This window comes from Lactuca virosa, chromosome 5 (assembly GCF_052849685.1).
Source record: "Lactuca virosa cultivar CGN04683 chromosome 5, Lactuca_virosa_CGN04683_v6, whole genome shotgun sequence".
NCBI lineage: Eukaryota > Viridiplantae > Streptophyta > Magnoliopsida > Asterales > Asteraceae > Lactuca > Lactuca virosa.
In genome coordinates this window covers 414,476,423-414,500,227 of record NC_136430.1, presented here as the reverse complement: position 1 = coordinate 414,500,227, position 23,805 = coordinate 414,476,423, and the positions used below count along the sequence as shown (strand labels likewise).

The 23,805-nt window shown below is 35.4% G+C and overlaps 1 protein-coding gene across 2 annotated transcripts; it reads right to left on the bottom strand.

The window, feature by feature from the left end:
- Positions 1 to 18,719: 18,719 nt before the first annotated feature.
- On the bottom strand, positions 18,720 to 22,413 carry OXS2 (CCCH-type zinc finger protein with ARM repeat domain-containing protein). Of its 2 annotated transcripts, none has more exons than XM_079048261.1 (2): positions 22,239 to 22,413; positions 18,720 to 21,178 (listed from the first exon to the last, which is right to left on the bottom strand). In XM_079048261.1, the coding sequence occupies exon 2, from the start codon at positions 21,163 to 21,165 to the stop codon at positions 19,207 to 19,209; it is 1,959 nt and encodes a 652-aa protein (XP_078904387.1). In that variant the 5' UTR covers positions 21,166 to 21,178; positions 22,239 to 22,413; the 3' UTR covers positions 18,720 to 19,206. The 2 variants fall into 2 exon arrangements, with proteins under 2 accessions (XP_078904387.1, XP_078904386.1); XM_079048260.1 differs by having other exon boundaries at positions 18,720 to 21,175.
- Positions 22,414 to 23,805: the final 1,392 nt, after the last annotated feature.

Sequence of the window (23,805 nt, the reverse complement as noted above, 5' to 3'; positions counted from 1 at the left end):
CAAGATCTCTTGAAACAAAGTATGGTGTTGTTTGAATTAAATACAATAGAGACAAGTATGAAATGTAGTGACATAACAGTAGGTATATTCACGAGAAAATAAGAAAAGAAAAGGTGTGACTAAGTTGCTTGAAGCAATTCATGTGCATGATTCACCTAAAGGGACAAGTATTATTTTACTCTTGTTAGTATGGCAGCTATCAAAGTATGTATTGTTGATGATTCATATTGTATTCTGAGAGTTAGAGTTTCTATAGAGAGATATGAGAGTTCTTAATGAGATCTTAGAGAAGATTCATAGTTCTTGGTGAGTTCTGAATCACTCTATTGTTCTCTTAGTGAGAACATTTTTCTTAGTGAAAACCCCATTAAATAAAACTAGTTTTTATTTCTCTAATACTTGTGTTATTATTCCGCGTTTATATTAGGTTCACACACAATTGTTAGAGTTTGGGACCTAAAAACTGCTATTCGGCTCTTTCTTGCATATCATTTTATATGAACTTCAAAGCATATCAAATGGATGTCAAAACTACCTTTCTGCAGGGAGAACTTCAAGAAGAAGTGTTTCTCAAACAACCTCCTGGGCTGAGAATGACAAGTTTCCTTATCATGCTTACAAACTAGACAATGTAGTTTATGGGTTGAAGCAATATCCAAGATCATGGTATGATACACTATCAAATTATATCGTTCAGAATGGATATAGACGTGGTGCCATTGATAATACCTTGTTCGTTAAACAATCAGGGTCTCATATTATTCTTGCTCAAGTGTACGTTGTTGACATGTTTTTTTGATCCACTGATGATGCCATGAGTAAAGAATTCACTGAAGTCATGGCTCGTCAATTTGAAATGAGCATGATGGGTGAACTAACCTTTTTCTAAGACTGCAAGTCAAATAACTTCCAGATGGAATCTTCATTTGTCAAAGCAAATATGTTCAAGACATGTTAAAAACATTCTTCTTTTCTGACTCTAAGCCTGCCAAAACTCCTATGTCCTCTCGTGTAAAGATTTATGTTAATGTTGATGGTGTTGATGTAAATTCATCTATGTATTGAGGAATGATCGGATCTCTACTTTATCTTACAGCAAGTCATCCTGACATAATGTTTGCCACCAGCATGTGTGCTCATTATCAAGCCAATCCAAAAGAGTCACAACTTAAAGTTGTCAAGTTGATCTTTAGATATCTAAAGCATTCTCTAAATCTAGATTGTGGTACTCTCGTGACTCCCCATTTGAATTAGTTGGTTTCACTAGCACTGATTTTGCAAGATGTTCTTTAGATTGAAAAAGTACTTCTAGTGGATGTCAACTTTTAGGAAACAGATTGACTAGTTGGTCTTGCAAGAAATAATCGTCTGTTGCGTGTTCTACTACTGAAGTTGAATATGTTGCTGCTGGGAGATGTTGTGCTCAAATCCTTTGGATTCAGAATCGGCTTCTTGACTATGGTTTTAAGTTTCTCAAGACTCCTATTTGTTCTGATAACATCAGTGTTGTTCTCATTACTCAAAATCTACTTCATTACTCCAAAACAAAGCATGTAGAGATTCGGCATCATTTCACTAGGGATAACGTTCAAAAGGGAATATTGAGTTGATGTATATTAACTCGCTGATATTTTCACCAAGTCATTGGATGAGCATAAGATTACTTTTCTCACTGGTGAGGTTTTTCAACTTATTCAGTGTCATAAATAGTGTTTTAATATTTCGATTGTTTTACTGTATTTCTAGTACTCATTGCTTTACTTTCAGAAAATTTACAAAAACCGTGATACTTCAGATCTCTTCTCTTTGTGTTAAATATGAAGCTTAGAATCCATCAGAATAATTTCATCTTTGAAGGATAAAAACATATCTTTCTCTCTATTAGTGCTTAAAATCTCTGTATCTTAATATGTTTTGAGGTATGAAATGAGTGCTAATCTTTCTCTTTTTTATAGACAGAATTTGGTGTGATGGGTTTCTTGAAAAAGGGAAGTACTTTATGAACATTTAGTTCAAAAGATACACCATAGCGGGTCTTTTTGATCTTCCATAAAAAGTCGCACATTTTTTTGACTCTATTCGTTTACTGTTTCCTTTTGTCATTATTTATTTATTAATTTTGTACTGTACCATATCAAAAGGAATTGATGGTGAATCGTTGATTCTAGACTGAAATTGTACTTTATGATGCTAGGAGTTGAACTACTCCCTGTTGATGAGTTATGCACTGTCTATGATTCACACTGATTACGCCTCAGTGTGACTGAGACATCCTATTGTCTCACAATAAGTCTTCTATGATAAAACTTGATGATTCATTGTACGATACCATACACTGATAAAAGTTTGAAATTAGGTGTCAATGTTTAAGGTATGTACAGTAGTTTATCACACGCACCAATCCCTTCTTGCCCTATTTTTCTTCTTTAAAGTCTTATGATTCATCGTATGATGCCAAACGTAGATGAGGACTTGAAAAATCTATGTCGATGGGTATATCATGTATTGTGATATATTACACGCACCTACCTATTCTTGCCTCACAAAGCTTCTAACAAAGAATTTTATGATTCACTGTAAAAGCCATACATTGATAAAAATTCGACATTTTATGCCGATGGGTACATTTTGTATCGGAATGTATTACACGCATCATACCATTCTCTTCCAAATTATTCTTCTAATAAAAGTGGTAAATGATTTAGTGTATAAAACCATATATTGATGACACCTCACAACACTATGTAAATGACAATATATTGCCATAACACAATAGTGTGATACACCAAAATCCCTCCTATCTTTCCGATGCATGTTTCATAGACTGATGCTGACTCTTTTGTTTTGTCACTGATGATTGATGCTCGCCAAATACAACTTTTGGATCAATTTACCATCTTCTCAGAGGCTTGTTCTAAACGTATAAAAAGGGGTCTCATATCAACATCAACACATTACTCAATGGATCCTCGATATTCACTCTCCACATATGGGGTGCCCAATCTACTAATCAATCAACTACTAAGGGGGAGATTTTGTGATGATGCCAAAAGGGGGAGAAAATACAAAATATAAAGAAGATTTTAATGTAATTCTAAGGGGGACAAATGAAAAAAAAAATTACATAACACTCTAAGGGGGGAGAAATTAAAGCTGAAGAAGATGTTAATAAGTTCTATCGTCGTTCTGAAGAAGAAGACTTTGGGTATTGATATCATCAGATTGGGGGGATTGTAAGGTCAAGCCTTAGAATCTGATGATGTAAAACAGTCACGCTAACTCAATCATCGCCAATGCCAGCGTCTCATAAGCGCCAGGGTGAAGTTATGTTCGAAAAGTCGTGTCAGCATGATATGTATATCTTATGTAACATCTTGTATTTATAGAATATGTGTAGATAGTTAGAAGATTCGATATCTTAGTGATATTGGATATACTTTATTATTATCATAGATTATGTGATATCCCTGATTTGTAGGTATTCACATCGTATTTACTTTTCTTTATATATTAAGGTTCTGATCATTGGTTGCTCATCGAACCCTAGAGCTTTGTGCATGTTCTCTTGGTGAGAACATATTCTTAGTGAAAACTTGTGTGTTAATTCTTCTATGTTCTTTGTTTATTGTTAAATGATGTCAATCAAGGAACCTACATTCCTATTCACCTTAATATAGCGAGAAAGGTGTGGTATGATGAAATTTTCTTGATGTAGTTTTTACTTAAAGTGTCATGCCAGTTTACTTGAGTTATAAACTATAAGAAACGCAAATGAAACCAAAACATATTTTTTAAAGTGAGTTCAAGATGATGATGAATATTTTAAAGAATTTTGTTCATGATTGGAGAAATAGACCTTAGGAATATGTGTTAGGATTTTATTATTGGGTTTTCTATGCAACTATACACTAACTTAAGGCAGCGGAAACAATCAAAAATCATCCTATGTGTACATGCACCCTAGGAACTAAGTTTTACTATTATAGCAACATACTTTTGAAACTAACCTAAGAAAATAAAGGGAGAGGGATTCGAATACTAACCTTAAATAAATTTGATATGTCTCTTGTGTCTTGATCTTCTTATGGCTTCTTAGAAAGACTAGTACCCAAAGTAGAGTACCTTTAATGGTTCACACCCAAAAGTCAAGAACCCTATAAACTTAAGGAGAGATATATGAGTGAGGTGAGAAATCGTTTTTTCAACCTTGTGGAGAGTAATATGGCTGAAATTATAAGTCCATGGAGGTCGTTTATATAGTTATGGTATTTTCCAGATAACCCTAATTTGAATCACTTAAATATTAAGATTTATCCAGATTCAAATCATTTCCTTATCTATTACTTGGAAACATTCTTGGAGGTCTAGAAACCGTCCACCCCTAAGGGAGCTCTAGAATGTTCCTTTTGTTCAACTATTAAACAATTTCCATTCAGTCCCTGTACATCTAAATTAATTCCAATTAACCCCAAATTAATTCTAATTAATTTTAACTAGTTTCTAATTAATTTATTAACATGTAATAAATAATAAAGTATCTACTCAATATCCTAAAAATATTTCTTGCTACTCTTTCTCTTGAGGGCAACCCAAAAATGACTTTGCTACTATACCCAAAGTTACATCAATTAGTTATGATATTGGACACCTATTTCCAACAGTTATGACAGTTATGAACCATTTGGGAGCTTGAATTGGACACTACCTAATCCCATATCACTAGATAATATCCCTTATGGTATTGGACTATAGTTCAACTATGTGGTGGGAGGTTGGAATTGTATTGAATGTCTTAAAGTCTTCATTTTATGGATATTTTACTCATTTTGTTTTGTATTTAAATGATGAATTGGAAGAAATACGCATAAAACTTAAGTATATTGTTTAAAGTTTGTTTAGGGTGATAATGAATACTTTTTCAAGATTTTTTTCATGACAAGAACTTAAAATACAATAGCCCATGTAGTCTTGGACCGTAGCCCTAGAACCGAGGCCTTGATCCCTATAACATCCATATTCCATGTATAAGTCTTTTATTTTTCTAAGTGGAAGTTTTCGGATTTTTGTCGCACCACGGTGCGGTAAGGACCGGACCATGGCGTGGTGGCGGCGGGGTTCAAAACCTTATGCTTCAGGTCTTGAGCCCTATTTAAGGGCGATAACTTCTAGAGTTTCCTCGTTTGGCAGCCCCCTTTCTCTGAGTACGTCACTCTTCTAAACCCTAGCCCCTTTACATGGTTCTAGACCTATTGTTCTTGTTTTGATGAAGCTTAAAGAAGAAGGAACACCCTTTTGGTGTAAGGAAGCAAAAACCCAACCTATATCCAACATCTACTTCAAATTTCAAAGTCATATGAGGTATACAACTTTAACCTTGGTCTTTGTTTAACTAGATCTATGCTTTGACATCATTTGTGGATTTTTGAGTCCTTTCCTTATTGATCTTGGAGTTGAGTGACTCCAGAACCTTATAAGTGACATTTGTGACTTTTGGAATGGAGTAATATGAGAAAGATGTGTTTGCATGCTTTCTTTTGGGTCCATACTTGTGTTTTCACCCTCTAGAGAGTTAGGTTTGAGGTTTGGGTAAGTCTGAGCCATAGGAATGGATAAATTTAGAGATTCAGGGTTAAGTGCACAATACATTAAGCTATTTTGGATGCTCACCACAGCATGGTGAGTGGGTGGCCGTAGCGCGACATCGGGGTTTGCTCGTGTCTGTTTTGTTATCTAGCTACCACGGCGCGGTGGGTCAACCGTTGACCTTGGCTTTTGACCAATTTGAATTTTGGTCAAACTTTAGGGTTTTAGGTCATAGACTAAGATTTGAACTTTTACTTAATGTTTAGGTGGTTGGTAGTACCGGCCTTTATATTCATGCAAGTTGTGGTGTTTGTCTGATTTGACTTTGAGGTGAGTTTTCTCACTATACTATGATTGGCGGTAAGCCCAAGCGTGGTTATGGGATAAGCGAATCGAGGGTAGACTCGAGTGTGGCCAGCGGATGACATGAATATTGAGCCGAATGAGTGCTTGGGTTAGTCTAGTATAACTTTCGTATAGGTCGTGTCGTCGCATTTATATGTAGAGTATTCTTTCTGTATGTTTTGATGGTGTTCCTAGTCAGGGAATAGGGGTAGGTACGACGAACAGATGATCGCCAGTCTTAGAGTATGGTTCTGAAGTTTGGAACTGAGGGGTTTTGGTTCCCGGAAGTATATTGATGGAGTTAGTTGTAAGTCTAGTTCGAGGATTCAGCGGTTGTTTGGTTTTCTCTGGTAGTTGAGTCTTCCGTTAGAGAAAGAAAGATATTCGTTGCGATTGAGTAACTTCAAGTTATCATTATATTAGACCATTTCGAGTGGTTGTCAAAGTTGGAAAGGTAGCTTACAGGTTGGATTTTCCTGAGGGGATCAGCCAGATCCACAACACTTTCCACGTTTTGCAACTTTGTAGGTATGTGTGGTTGATGGTTCAGCGGTCGTTCCTTTGGAGGATGTTCAGATTGATGATCGCTCGAACTATATTGACAGGCTAGTGGCGATTTTGGACCAGAAGATGAAGGCCTTGCACAACAAGGTGGTGTGTTTAGTCAAAGTTCAGTGGCAGCATCGGAAGGGTTCTGAATGGACATAGGAACCCGCGTCTGAGATGCGGGAGCATTACCCGGAGTTGTTTGCATCAGCGGACTTCGAGGACGAGGTCTAATTCAAATGGGGGAGAATTGTAACATCCGGATCCTTGGAGGTACTTTAGTCTAAAGTATTTGTGTAATTGTATATTTTGGGTTTTGGGTAGCACCACGTCGTGGTGGAGCCTCACCATGACGTGGCAATAGCTTATGGGCCGCGAGGATTAAATGGACCGTCGCGACGTGGTGACCGCTGTTGGAGAAAACCCTAAAGTTTAAGGGTTTGAGCCCTATTTAAACAACCTTAACCTCTTGAAGCCTCCCTCTCATCAGCCTTCATCCCTCATAATCGTCCCTTGCAAACCCTAAACCTCTTGTATGAGCTTTCTTAGCCTAAAGTGTGTGATTTTGGTGCTTTTGAAGAAAGAAGGTGGTGGTATATCATATTGGGAGTTCAAAGCAACGTAGATCCAGAAGTTTGTCTTCCTCAAATATCTCCAAGAGGTATAAAGCTTTCATCTTGATGAGTTGAATGATAGATCTCTAGATAGTGTCCACCATTTTCTATGTCTTGTTGTCTTGGGTGGTTTGATCTCATAAAGTTGTGACGTTATGGATCTCTAGGCCTTTGGGAGTATTTGGTGCTTTGGATCTAGGCTAGGATTGAGCTTTGAGACCATGCATGGATCTTGGCCCTTTTCCCCCTATTTTGACCTAATAAGATTTTAAGACATGCGTTGGACATGCATGTCTGAAAATCACAGATTTTTATAATGAGAATGGTGTCAAAAACTCTTCTGGAGTTGTTGGACAAGTGACCTTATAGATTAAGTGCTTATTGCTTAAGCCATGTGGTGTTTTGGACCATAAAGTTGAGATCTATGAGCCTTAGAGGGTTCTAAGGGATAAAGTTGGAAACTTTATCCATCTAGACCCTAAAATGGACCAGATCTGAGTTGGAGAATCCTTGGAATCGAAGGAAAACATCTGAATTCATTAAGTTGTTGAAAACCCAGTGACCACGACATGGTAAAGGTCACCACGACGTGGCGGTTAGGTTGTTCACGACTATTTTGTCGTATCGACACCATGACATGGTCAAAGATGACCACGACGTGGCGGTCAGCTGTAGGTGGAATTTTTTATTTTGACCAAGTTTGACCTAAGGGTGTTTTAGGTATTTTGAGTGGTAATTGAGATTGGTCATTAATTGGTGTATAGGTGACCAGTTGCACTGACTTTCAGAGATGAGTCCTGTTCAGCGATCATTTTAGACTGAGAAATGAGTTTTCATCACTGTACTTATGGATCAAAGGCACCAAGGCCGACCCAATGGATTGATATTATGTTATATACTGATTGATGATGCGTGAGTAGGCGATAGACTTTTATGATTATCTGATAGTTGCTGATACGCGTTAGACTGGTAGGTCTGTAGGACTACGTGTGATTAGACCTGGAAATTCGTGTCTGCGTGTCGTGTATTCGTGTCAGACACGAATTTACACGACACGAATTTGGTAAACACGAACACGACACGAATTATAAAACGTGTTTGGGATACCAAGCACGAACACGACACATAAAAAATTCGTGTGACACGTGACACGACACGAATATACACGTTTTTTAACCGTGTTACACGAAAACACGAATAAACACGCTTTTAATGCATTTTTTAAGCTAGGATGACAATAACATGCAAATAATCTTAATCCAAAGTACAAAGTTCAAACTCAAAATTACAATCCCAAAATATTTTAAAACAAGTAAATTACTAACTATCAACCGTGTAAGAGGTTGAACTTTTAACCGAATTAGGCTCCTCATTGACATCCAAACTGACAACTTCATTCACCACATCACCAACATTATAATTAGCTTCTCCGAATAACCAATCTTTGGTACAAATAATTGCTTCCGTAACATCGGATTTGAGGGAGCTTCGATATTGATCAAGAACTTTACCTCCAACACTAAATGCAGACTCGGAAGCTACAGTGGAAACGGGAATAGTCAATATATTTCGTGCCATAGCGGTAAGATCGGGATATCGAACATGATGTCCTCTCCAATATTCCAAAATATTTATCTCTGTTGTTCTTGGCATCCGGGGCTCCTCCAAATATAAGTCAAGTTCGGACTTTTTAGTTGAAACAACATACTCGTAATCAAACGAGTCGAACTCCTATTAGTAAAATGAGAAGTGAGAACATTAAAAATCTTGAATAACTATGATAAAAAATAATAAAAAAAAACAGTTTTAATTTTCCAGTTTTCATTTTTCATAATAAAAAAAATCAGTTTTCATTTTTTATAATAAAAAATAGTTTTCATTTTTCATAAAAAAAAACAGTTTTCATTTTTCATAATAAAAAAATCAGTTTTTATTTTTCATAATAAAAAAAACAGTTTTTATTTTTCATACTAAAAACAAAACAGTTTTCATTTTTCAGATATCAGCTTTCGGTTTTCAGATTTCAACTTTTCGGTTTTCATTTGACGAATAAATTATTGAATGTAAAATAAATATTAAACAAAAAGTTGTACCTTCCAAGCTTCATTGACATTTATACCGCTACCAATTTCATCCAAGCTTTCGTTAGACTCATTCACATTATTCAAAGTTGAGCCATTATTGTTTCTCATTGCAGAATTACTACAATAAATATCAAAAAGAGATGATAAAGTATCTTTCACTTCTTCAAATTGACTTGATTTCTCTCCATAAATCTTAGTGTAGCCCCATTCCACAGTTTGCAACTTGTATTGAGGATCAAAAACCACAGCTAGAGCCAAAATCAAGCTAAACTCGGACCAATATTTCTCAAACTTTGCAAACATCAAATCAGCCATTTTTTTAAGTCTTGCATCATTACTGTCCCTATGTTTCTCCAAGGTCAAACGGGCCATTAAAACTGAAGGAAAATACAAGTTAGATGTAGGATATTTTGACCCAGAAAATACACAAGTAATGTCATAGAAACTACATAAAAATTTGCTAAGGGCTTCAATCCTATCCCACTCGTCATTAGTTGGACAAAATCTATAATTTGAATCACTTGCTTCCAAATGAGTAAAGGCCGTACGAAAGTAAAGTGCACTTCGAAGCATGAGATATGTGGAATTCCACCTTGTTGGAACATCTTGTCTTAACCCCCGTTTTGGATCCAAACTAACTAACTTCACACAATCCACAAATTGTCGTTTGCGAGCTTGAGATGCTTTGACATACTTCACACTTTCTCTTACTTTAGAAACACAACCATCAATCTCTTTCAACCCATCTTGAACTATCAAATTTAGAATGTGAGCACAACATATTATATGAAAAAATTGACCATCTTTAATAAGTGCTTTCCTAACATTCAATTGCAACTTCAAGATATTAACAAAAGTGTCATTCACGGAAGCATTGTCTAATGTTATGGAAAACAACTTACCTTCTATTCCCCAATCCGCAAGCATAGAGTAAACTTTTTCACTCAATGAAATTCCATTGTGGGGAGGTGGCATATCAGAAAAATTCAACAATCTTTTCTGCAAAATCCAATTTTCATAAATGAAATGAGCTGTAAGGCTAATGTACCCATCAGTAGTAATAGAAATCCACAAATCAGAAGTTAAGCAAATACGGCCCGGTGCTTCCTTTAGAAACGATTTTAACTTGTTCGTTTCTTTCTTGTGCATATTCACAATATCAGATCTCACAGTGTTTCGACATATTAAATTCAAATCTTCCGACACATATTCAAACAATTCTTTAATACCACTATAGTCCACAAATGATAATGGTAAGTTGTGCATGATAATTGCTCTTACTAACTTCTCACGAAATATATCTTTGCTGAATTTTGAGGACTTCAACATCAAAGAATCTTTATCCTTCCCCAATAACATTTGACCTACAATAAGCTTATCCGGCCTATAACATTTATTTATATGTCGTTGTAAGTTCCCGGTCCCATATCTACTGTCATACTTCTTCACCTCATCACACCATCTGCATTTTGCTCTCTTAATTCCATCTTTTGTGACAACATCATTTAATAACTCGAATACATGTCATACCGGTGAGGTTTGTTTCTTCTCCCTCTTACGGGTTCCTTTCATTTTCTGATTGTCTTCTCCCTCCTTCTTTACCTCCACACAATCATCATTTGAATCATCCTTAGTATCATTGTTAGTATTGTCATCCATCTAAAAAAAACAAGAATTAGACAAAATGATAAAGGAAACAAAACAGCCAACCATGCCTAAAAGAGTTACAAACAGATTTATAGGGGCCTTGTCTTCCAGTTTGAGACTCTGAGTCAACTAGAAACAAAAGCCTACAAAGGAAAAGATTATATACCATGCCTAAAAGAGTTACAAACAGCCAACCATCTTATGGTCTTAACATCCACAGTTCTTAACAGTTAACATCCTATGGTCTTAACAGTTAAGAGTTAACATCCTATGGTCTTAACAATTAACAGTTTAAATAGTCAATACGTGATCAAAGGAGACAAAAAAATAAATAGAAAAATCGCAGGAGGGGCTGTGAACCTGTGATCAAAGATTCAAAGGAAACAAAAAAATAAACAGAAAATCACAAAGGAACAGATTATATACCATGTTTGTATTAGAAGCCATAAACTCAGAAGAAGCTATGGTGACGGAATTGAGAGACCGTGGCGACTGACGAGAAGTCGAGAATCAGTGAGCAGCTTCGATTTCACTTCAGAAGCACCAATGGCGAGTGACGACTCGGTGAGAGGCTGAAGGACCGGAGATTGGAGAAGCAGTGAAAGCTGTGAAGCACGAAGATGTGGGACGACTCGTTCGATGATCGTGATAGATGGCGAGCGACGATCTGTATATGTCCGATGATCCTGATTCGCGTGAGATGAAGAACTCAGATAAATGAGTCGAATAGTCGACAAACGAAATTGAGATAGATCATAGATGTCGGCGATTTTGGAAACGATTCAATTTAGGATTCAATTTAGGGTTATAAACTATATATTAACTTTTACGCAATCAGTCCCTAGTACTTTATAAATATAAAATTTTACCCTAAAATATATATGTGTTTATACATGTTTATATGTGTTTATACGTGTCACGTGTCAACACGAATTTGTATCGTGTCTTATACGTGTCTAAACAGGTAAATTCGTGTTTGACACGTGTAAGACACGAAACACGAGTTTAAAATACGTGTCAGACACAAATAAACACGAAACACGAATTTCTAAAACACATACACGGAAAACTCGTATCGTGTTCGTGTCGTGTAGATCGTGTCGTGTATGAAATTGCCAGGTCTACGTGTGATTACTGGTTGTATGATTATCTGTCCACTGAATACGTATGTTATCTGTTATATGTCGACATGTTATGTTGGGGTTGAGACTACTGCTTTGTGCTATCAATCAGCAGACCGTGTACAATCCAACCGGGAGGTTGTGGGCCACGACATTCCAACCGGGAGGTTATGGGCCAGGGTAATCCAACCGGGAGGTTGTGGACCCAGTATGTGATATGCAGGGCAATCCAACCGGGAGGTTGTGGGCCAGGGTATTCCAACCGGGAGGTTGTAGGCCTAGGTAATCCAATCGGGAGGTTGTGGACCTAGTACGCGATATGCAAGGAAAACCCACCGGGAGGTTGTGGGCCAGGGTATTCACTCTGGGAGGTTGTGGGCCATGGTAATCCAACCAGGAGGTTGTGGACCCAGTACGTGATATGCAGGGCAATCCAACCGGGAGGTTGTGGGCCAGGGTATTCCAACCGGGAGGTTGTGGACCCAGCATGCTGATTTGTATATGTTATGTGTTATGAGGTGGTACTTTAGGGGAACTCACTAAGCTTTGGCTTACAGTTTCAGTTTATTGTTTCAGGTATTTCAGATGATTGTGGCAAGGCGAAGGCGTGATCGTGCACATCTTCCGGTTTTTATGTTATTGGGTCTTGGGAAAACTTTGACCAAGGTCGATCATAAGAATGGGCAAGATGGGCATATGAACAGGGCCCATTTTTTTCAGGGGCCAATTTTTTTAATACTATATTCATGAACCAGGCCCAAATGCAAAGGAGATGATAGTCGGCAGAAGGGAAGACAGTCGACATGGTCGATTAATCTCTCAATTACCGGTCGTTTTCATCCCCTCCTGAGTCTTGCTAATCAGGTAATCGATTATTCTAGTATTTATTTTATCAGAAATTTGTGTTTTGGAATGTAAGGGTAAGATGGTTATTTTAGTTTTGTTCAGATGTTCATCAACGAGGTGTATACTGTTATGCGAGTATTGGTGGAGGACGTCCTATCGGTGCTTGCTTAGAGTTCAAATAAATGGTTAAAGATTTGCACCTCACAGGAATCGAGGTTTTTGACTTTTTTTGTAATGAAGCTTGATTATATATTTAATTAGGTCATTAGTGTTTTAAGTAAACTTTGTAAATTATTTGGGAATTTCAACCTTACAGGTAATCTTGGATGTTGTTTACAACCATACAAATGAAGCTGATGATAATACCCTTATACCACATCATTATGTGGTATAACAACAAGGTATTACATCCTTAACATAATATTTAAGTTTCTAATATCATAATTAGTTTATTTTGCCTAGAGGATTTGGGTTTTCCATCTTTTTGTAACATTTGTTATGCATTCCAAATTCAAAGGAACACGTAACCAACTAACCATGAAACATGAATTATCTTTGTATTATATGAGAATTTTCAAGGCTTGTCCATAATATCATTTGAACCTGATTGCATAAGCATATCATTCTTCATTTGAAGTTGATTTCTATAAAGCCAAAATTATGTTTTATTAATGTTGTTGTGTAATAGTTTACTTATTACAGGTATATTACATGTTGGATGGTAATGGAAAATTATTGAACTTCTCAGGTTATGGTAACTTCATCTTCCTCTTCTTCATTTATCAGTTCCTTGAAGACAAACAATGAAATGATCTAATAAATAATAAAGAGCTGAAAAAATAAAAATAAAATATTTGTGTGGTAGTATATTTCCAGTTTACGAAATTGACCTTCACCTTTGATGTGGAATGGGCAGGTAACTCATTGAACTGTAACCACCCTGTTGTTATGGAACTTATATTTAACAGTAGTCTAAGACAATGGTATGTCCTTTTTGGGAAAAATTGATAAAGTTTATCGTCGTTTAAAAAAATAGTTTATATAATTTAATTCGTTACACGTTAGGGTCTAAGTGTTTTTTTTCCCGGCTCGTCCCGAACATTTGAATCCTTAGGACCGGCCATGACTCTGACTTCGGATAATACTTTTGAAATAATGGATTTGTAAACACTTTATTGATGAAATGGGTTGTTTTTTGAAAATTTTAAACTTTTATGATTTTTGGAGTGTTTCAATATTTCAACTTGAACATGCAATAGTGGGCCCCAACCTGGGGTATATTTCAACCCAATCACACAAACATATATATCAAACAACAACTAGCATTCTACATAAGTGAATAATGGGTTGGAATTGATGCCTTCGACCCATGGATATAATGAGGAGACTCACCTCACGGACAAACGAAATAGCAGCAACAACACGTTGCTCCGAATACCGACTCTACCGGTCACCTTTACATATAACAGTGACCAATACTCAGACTACAACTCAAAATACCCAAAATACCACTAGGTCAAACTTAGTCAAATCCTGGTCAAAGTCAAAAGTCAACCGAGTCAACCGGGTCAACTCAGTTGAATACGTTGGGCATACTCAACTCGTACGCACGGTGTACTATGAATTGACCAAAAATCAGGGAGTTGACCACGTACGCGCAGCGTACGCGTCTGCCACCCTTCTTTCTAATAAGAGCTTAATACATTAACCCCTTTTGTCTAAAATCTAGATCTAGTCCTCAAATGATGTCCTTATTCATAAAGTTTCCAACTTTATGATCTTGCATGGCTATTAAGTGCTCAATATCAAAAACCCTAACTTCTTAACTCATTAAGATATCCTACTCCATGCATGGAGGAAAACTAGGGACCAAGATTACATTTTTATGATTCTAAACACTCCAAAACATATGAAAGGACAACTCAAATGAATTAGAGTAACCCATACTCAGATACATCAAGATTATGGGACCAAAATGAACACAATCCATGGCTAGACAAGATCTAAGTAAAACTTTATCAATATCAGAGCTTTTTACCTTCAAATGGTGCAAAATGGTGATATGTTTCTGGATCCAAAGTGCTTCACTCTTTTAAGATGGTCTCCGCTTCCTTATTCCTCCTTCAAGATCACCAAAATACACACTCAAGGCTCAAATATGCTCAAAAATGGATTAGGGTTTGCAAGGGTCGATATAAGGGGTGGAGGCTGATGAAAGAAAGGGTTTGGGGCTATAAGGGTGTTTAAATAGTGCACAAACCCTAAATATTAGGGTTTTGGTCCAATCCACGTACGCCCAACGTACGTGATGAAAACACACTTCATCTAAAAATACTACAAGGGACCAAATTGCAATCAAATTACACACCAAGGGCATAAATGGAATACCTGGAAAATAAGATGTTTCATATTCTAGAAAACAGGTGTTACAGCTTGTATCATTTTTCTAATCTAATGTACACCACATGTTTGTATTACATCATGGTTTTTTATTTCACAATTATGCATAAAATCTTGCATCCAATCAGAAATCATCGATGGAAATTGTTTACCAAAAGCCTCTATACTTGAATCAGATATCTTATGCATGGACCCTTTACCATTATCAGGGGAGTTTGTAGACATTTTGAAGAATAAGATTTATTAAATACAAGATGCAATGCAAGTGGAGATTTTATGAATATTTCCATGACACCATAACTTCTTATATAGACAATTTGGACAATTTGTGAACATATAGACTTGTGTGTACTATTTTCAAAGCCTAAAATCATGTAATATTCATATATATGGTTATTAACTTATTATAGGTTCTTATATAGACAATTTGGACAATTTGTGAACATATAAACTTAAAAAAGAGTGTATTAATTTATTATATGTTTCATATCGGTATAAGTTAAAATGAGTTTTGGATATAAGTTTTTTAAAAGCAACTTATAGTTGTCCCTCATCGGAGAAAATTCATTTTTGATAAGTTACTACTCTCTAACTTGTCAAAAACTCTTAAACATTTTTTTAGAAACTTTATTTTGATAAGCACCCCATTAGAAGCCAATTTTAACCCATTAGAAGCCAATAATAAGCTAAAAAGTTAAAGAATGTTTATCATTCAATAAGCACTCCTAAAGACCCCATTAGAAGCCAATTTTAACCCATTTACACGTGATTTGAATTGATTTGAAATAGCTAATGTCTGATATATAACTGGTTAAAAGCAGCCCAAACTTTTAGGGTTTAGGTCATTTTTAGTCACTGAACTTTTTGAGTGTTTTATTTTGGTCATTATACATTGTTTAAGCTATCATTGTTAATTAAACTTGTTTATTTTGTTCATTTTGGTCACTCTAACCGGGGATAGCAGGTATATAAAATCGAACGACATTATCAAGATTATAATTAGTCATTGAACGTTCTAGATGTTGTATTTTAGTCATTATACTTTGTTTAAGCTACCATTGGTCACTGGATTTTTTTAGAGTAAATTACACGAATGGTCCCTATGGTTTGGGGTAATTTGCGCATTTGGTCCCTAAGTTACTTTTTTAACTCGGAAAGTCCCTTCGGTTTGTTTTTGTTACGTGCTTGGTCCCTACTGTTTGTTTTTATTACGCGCTTGGTCCCTATCTTACCTAAAAAGATTATTATTTAAATAAAGAAAAATGGTGGGGTAGGTAAGGTAATGAGAGATGGTAGGGTTGAGGGTGTGTTTATTTAAATAAATTAAAAAATCAAGGGCAAAATAGTCTTTTTTTAGGTAAGACAGGGACCAAGCGCGTAACAAAAACAAACAGTAGGGACCTTCCGAGTTAAAAAAATAAGTTAGGGACCAAACGCGCAAATTACCCTAAACCATAGGGACCATTCGTGTAATTTACTCTTTTTTTTATTTTTTTCATTTTAGTCACTCTAGTTTTTTTTATCATTTGTAAAAAATAAAAAAAAAATAAAAAAACTACTATTTTTTCCTTTTATCCACAACTAAACATGTTACATCAATTATTTAGAGTAAATTATATGAATAATCCTTGGGCTTTACGATAGGGTGCACTTTTAATCCTTTAACTTTTTTAACTCGAACGCTCCCAGTAACTTTAAAAGAAGACTATTGTGATTTACGGTAGGATGCATATTTAGTCACAAAGATTATTCAAATAATTTACTCTAAAATAATTGATGTAACAAGTTTAGTTGTGGAGAAATGGAAAAAAAAATTATAGTTTTTTGTAATTTTTATAAATGATAATAAAAAATAAAGTGACTAAAAAAAAGTTCAGTGACCAATGGTAGCTTAAACAAAATATAATCACTAAAATAAAATACCAAGAAAAAGTTCAATGACTAATTATAACATTGACATGTTATATACCGACTATTACCGGTTGAGTAATCAAAACGACCGCTTAAACAAAGTATAATGACCAAAATAAAACATTCAAAAAAGTTCAGTGACTAAAAATGACGTAAACTCAATTTTTATAAATGTTTACAAAATCCTAAATCTCTCCAACCTTTCAAGGCGGGGCAATTACAAAAATAAATAAAAATTCGAATCTAGTAACCATAATACAAAAGTTTAAATTATAAAGGAGCCCAAACTTTTATAAATGTTTTACCAAATCCTAAATCCCTCCAACGTTTCAAGGCGGGACAATTACAAAAATAATCAAAAATTCGAATCTCAATAACCATAACACAAGAGTTTAAATTATATGTGGATTGGACTCTTTCCAAGACATTCAACCATGTAAAGTGAGACAGGAGATTAACCTTTTGACAGAAAAATATTAAAATAATTTAATAATAATAGTATATTATTTGTTTATTAGTTTAACTAGTTTATATCCCACAGTTATAAAATTAATTAAACTTTTTTAATAAAAATTTATAATTATCAATCTATTATTTTAAATAAATTATTAATTAAGAGATATATCAAAATTTTAAAGTTATTATAACTTGAAATTTAACATATAATAGAAATTGTAAATTTGAATTTTAAAATGAGTTGTCTAATATATCTACATGATACATGTCATAATATTAATGAGGGTTGTATTATGGTGACACTTGGCGAAAAGAGATTAAAAGTATTCATTTATTAGAATAGGGATTTAACATTTTAACTAAATATATTTACTAGATTAGCTATATATGACATTTCAAAATTATACAAAAGATAGATGAACCATGAAACGTAAACCAATCTATTTTGACTTCCATCTAAGCCATACATATTATCATATGCACATAATGAATAGACCATCCTTGTCTCGAGCAAGTAAAAAAAGTGTTATACAATACTTACAAGCTTCTACACTATTCTATTAAAAGATTATAATACTATAACAAATTACTATAAAATAGCAAAATAATTATATTCTATATTGTCATTTCAAAGAAAAGACGATCTTAAAGATTAAAGAATACTCACCTCATCTAATCTCTTGTAAAGCATCAAGATTCATTATTCCTAGGCAATAAAAAAAGGTGGTTCAACTACTAAGCATCTCATGCTCATATCCACATACATTTACTAATATATTTTAAAGAATAAAAAGATAAGAGAGCTTTGTGTCATAGAATAGAATCAGAACAAATGGCAGTTTCCCCATCCACATAATCCCACAACTCACCATCCCAAATCCAACTTTCCAGATCTCTAAATCCATCATCACATGTTCTCTTGTCTTGAGTCAATAACCCACTCAAGTCTCAACACCATAATCCCATTCCCAATCTAAACAATTCACAAATAATATACCCACGAACATAAAAAAACCAAAGATAATCTTTATGTGTTTCACATTTTATAAAGTCCTAATGGAATCCTGTACATTTTTATTCTTATTCCTCAACATCAAAAACCACAACCAAAGCATCAATAGATCCAAATCAGACAAGAAAATGAAACTATGTGCAAAATTCGACAATAACAATGAAAAGGGATATAATAATATTAATTGAAATCATTGATTGCTACATCAGTTATCATAATCCTCACCTCCTCCTTTCAAATCTCTAATTCACCCAACAAAAGAGGGTGAAAAAGACCAAAACACTTGAGATCTACAACACCCACCACACATGATTACATCAACACCTTGAGTTTCTCAAGAAGAAAGGAAAAGGAGGAAAATTTTACTGTTAATAATAAAATATATCAGAATTAAGATTTGGTAGTTTTCTTAGAAAATTTCCTAAACTGGGCTACCATTTTCAAAGCACACCCAGATTTCTTGTTCTAAAGTTTCTAAATTTTTTTCTTCTGCTTGTATTAATTAAAAAAAAATAATCAAGTTTCTTAGGAGAAAAAAACTCGTTTGTTTTTCTGCTCCTCCTTTGTCGCCAACTTTCAAGCCCAAAAATCAAAACCGGAAATCGGATCGAAACCATGTTATTTACCTACTTATAAAGATTTCAATTCTGTTGAGCCACAAGTTGATCGAGCTGCATTTGCTCAATCCACGCACTCAATGCAGATTGATCCATTTGCTCAATCTGCGCATTCGAATTCCCACCACCACCGCTGCTACTACCACCCCCACCACCACCACCACCACCTGAGCCGCCATAAGCCGCCGCCAGTTTTTCCTTCATCTCTTGAGGCGTTTCCTTCACAAGTGATTGAACCCACGACAGATCAGGCTCCTCCCCATTATTCCCACCATTTTCAAAAGACGATGATCTTCGAAGCTTACCAAATTCATTCTCATTAACCCCCCAATCGGGTTTTTCAGACGAACCCCATTTTGACCACAGGTCAACCGAACCACCACCCACAATAGAACCAGATCTAGATCCAAGTTCCCGTGAACTCAAACTCCTAAACTGTTGTTGATTCTCACGTGCCAACATTGAAACCCTAGAACTCATTGGTGAAATCGGGTCAACACTTCTTGGCGACATCCTCCCGGGTGAATTTTGAACCCCAAAAGACGTATTCTTTGGTGAAAAATTTGTATTAATTGGCGATAACATGCTTTGTTGTTGCTGAAACTGATTAAAAACCGATGAATTATGCCTAGGTGAGAAAACCGACTGATCTGAAAACCGAGGAGACAAGCTTTCAGCTGCAAAAATATCATCCAACTTTGTGGGAGTTAAAATCGTCTGATTATGAACAGCTCTTTGTTGTCTGGATAACTCATTCAGAAGCTGAAGATTCAAATCTTGATCAGACATATCTCGCGCATTAAGAGACGATCTTAATCTACTCGACTGAAGATTACTACCCGGTAAATGCAAAGACGGGACATTCGGTTGTGGCCAGTTCATATTCGACATTCCGTTTCCCGACGGCGACATAGGCGGTGTAAAAGACGAAAGTGCCCCCGGCATCAAACTCATGGCTGCTGCAAAATCCAATGCGGATGAGGAAGATCGCGGAGACGGGACCGCGGACCCCGTTGAAACAAACAACGGGCGAAGCTCGTCTTGTGTGTGAGCAAAGAAACACACCCGGCGGTTACAGCCGGTCCCATCTTTACACAGACGGGTCCGGTATTGCGCCGGGTGTAACCAACATTCGAATACGCCGTGCGCGTATTCGCACATGTCGCCACGGCGACATGTCCCTTTCCGGAAATCCGGACACGGGACACAGCTGTAATGGTACTTCCGTGGGTCCCGCCTCCGCGCGTTTTCGCCAGGGTGGACAAACGGGCATTCCGTCCAATCATGGGAGTAGGCCCGGGAGCATGGTCGGACTTTAAAGGAATACATTCGGAATTCGTCGGTTGAATAAATGCTGTTTTTGATATCGGGTAATGACGGGTCAACCGGGTATTCTCTCTTGGAGTCAAATGTTGAAATTTTAGGTGAGCAAAGAAGGTCGGTTTCTGAAACCGGAGAGTGGTTTTCCGGTGAGTGGTTTTCCGGCGACAATGGGTCTAAAATGGGCGGGTCAACGTCGGATCCAAGAAGCTCTTCGAGGGTTTTTTTCATCTCCGGGAGCTTTGGAGAGACAACGATCATATCCACGGGTCGAAGCCCGTTTACATCGATTAGATTCGGGTCGGCCCCACTTAATAAAAGCAGTTTTATAACGTCGACAGCATTTATTGATCCACCTGACGCAGCACAGTGAAGGGCGGTTGTCTTGTCAACTCCACACAATCGATTCACATCGACTTTTGATTGGGAAAGAATTAACTTGAGAACATCTATGCTTCCGTACATGGCTGCCACCATTAATGGAGTTCTGTGTTCAAGAACCATTTGTTTTGACCCCTTTTGTCGGCCATACCATAATCCGACCTCGTCAATCCCAGATGGGTCGGATTCAATTGATTGGGTGAACCCCTGGATGTCATTATTCGCAGCAAGTTCAAGTAAAGTAGCAAAAGAATCTCCAGTTTCGATACTCAATTGGCTCATATTTTTACACCTGCTAGAGAAATTAGAAACAAAAACAGGATTTAGAATCGATCTTTTTGAAGGGTAAACTATAGAGTATAGATACACCAAGATTATTGATGTTAATAGGACAATTTCACATATAAATACGAATCAGTTCTTGAAAGATATAAGACGTCAAAGAACTCTATTACACGAATTGAGGAAAAGGTTAAATGGAAAAGCGAAGTTGCTGAGTGATAACAAACATAGTATGAATAATTGAAGATGTAGACAAGAAGATAGATTAAATCCTTGTACATAAATGGGAAAAAATAAGTTGGGGCCACTGGTAGATGATAATATGCACTTGAAAGAGAATGAAGACAAAATCTTTAGGTTTTTAGAATAGCATGACTGATCACCAAACTAGCCAATCAAAGTTTTCCATAAAAGAAGATTAATTTGGTAGCGAATTTCACTCTGATGTTTCTTATTTTCTTCAATTTACATAAAATCAAAGCAAAATGGAGTGTTTTGAGTTTTGAATACCTAATTTTTGTTATTTGTTATCAAGAAAGCATGAAATACATCAATGGGTATTTCAAAAAGTTGATACAGAGTCAAAATCAAAATAAAAAGCTGAATCGTTATTCAGCAATTAAGAACAATCAGTTCTTTAAAAGAAGCCCCAAAAACCCATGAGGGAGATAAATATCATAATTTTGAAATGGAAAACCAAAACCCCAAAAATCGTGCTTCGGGAAGGTGTTGGACCACATGCTCACCAAGTTGTACCTTTTTTGCTCTAGAAACTATGAACATGCTCCATCGATGTCATTTCTCGTCGAATAAAACACAAAAATAACATTCCTCAACCGATCAATAAGAAGATAAATAAGAACAAGTTACAGAAACATACCAAAAGGGTGTTTCAAGAAGTGATAAATGGTCAATAAATTTTCATCTGAAACCAACGGACTGTGTGTTTTTGTGCGTGTACGGACATATACAGATAGAAACAGATTCCAAAAGGGTCTTCAGAAAAACGAAGATCGGAGAGTTTAAGCAAGTAAAAAACACAAGTTTTTCGCCAGAGAAGAGAACAGACTTACCACTGATGTTGCTTTACTTAATCATCGAAGGTTTTGAGGGGTTTTCAGATCTAAGAATCGAAGAAAGTGATAGAGTGAGAAGAGAATCAAAAGTAGTGATTTCTGAAGGGATAATCAGAAGAGAAGAGCTTCTTCTTGCCTCTTCGCCATTTCCTATGCTCTCTCTCTCTCCCCCTCTTCCTCAACTGAAATAAATTATTACATCGAAAAGAAGTTTCAAATAGGGCCTACATTTTGAAAAGATGGTTACTTTTGACACTTTATTTTATAAAATGACATTACGGTCCCTCTTTCTTTTTATGTATTAATTTAATCCGTTAATGTCATTAATGTCATTAATGAATACCAAACTATTTGTTTTTATTATAAAATGTCATTGTTTTAGAAATAAAATCATAAATATGTAACACATTATTTGTTTTGTTTATAAAATACTATTAAAAAAAGTTATAAATTTAGAATTTATTGAACATCAAAGTGATTGAACTTTTTAAAACAGTTTTGTTTTATGAAAATAAAATTCGCTAACCATTTATAACACTAACTATAACTTAAAATATATAAATATTTAAGTAGAATTTTACACTTGTATATATTTGCTTGTTTTAGACATTGTATATAACATCTTGAAAAGAACATAATAAGAAAAATCATTATATCTATGGTATTACAATTAAATAGACTTAAAGTACTACCAAACTAACTACTTAATTACAACTATCAAAATAATCTTTTTAAATAAATTTCACATACAAGTGAACTAGTCTGGTTCATTAAGATTTTTTGTTGCTTAAGCTAAATATTGATTCATTAAGATTTTTTGTTGCTTAAGCTAAATATGTTAAACATACATACATAAACAATATTGATGATCTATAAAGTTTTGTATCATCTAATGTCAAATGATGTCTTTCTAACCTACTAATCTTGTATTGTCTTATTGTAACAACATACACGTCAAATGCACAAGGAATAACCGAAGTATATTGCTTTATCATATGGTTTTAATATGATTTAATTCTTTTTTCATTTATTTCCGTCATATTAACGGAAAATTATTAATAATTTTTCACTGTTTGTATTACAAAGTCAATCTTTATATATTTTCAATATATATCTCTTGTATTCATTTATTTTTAATAATAATGGTTGAACATGAAATATGGTGCCATATTCATGGCCGTTAACTTATTTTAATTTGGTATCTTGGTCGTTAACTTATTTTAATTAGCTCCATTCACTTGGTTATAAGGAGATTATGCACTTTACATCTCATAAGATGCATTTTGTCTAGTATACTGTAATAAAAGGGTGTTTATTTATTGTTTTAGAAGTATAGGGGTGGTACCTGAATTTATCCATACATAATGCTCTCTTTTTATTTTGTTGAAAGAAACGCCTACCCAATAAAAGCGGGATTATGTATTTCTTGTCTTTTTCTTTCTTTATTATTTTCGGGATTATTTGTGTACCTAAATAAATAGTAAGGTAGTGTTCGCAGATCTGTGTGGCCTCTTTTGTCTGCGCTGTGCAGACCACGCGCAAAGACGTTCGACTTTATTAATGA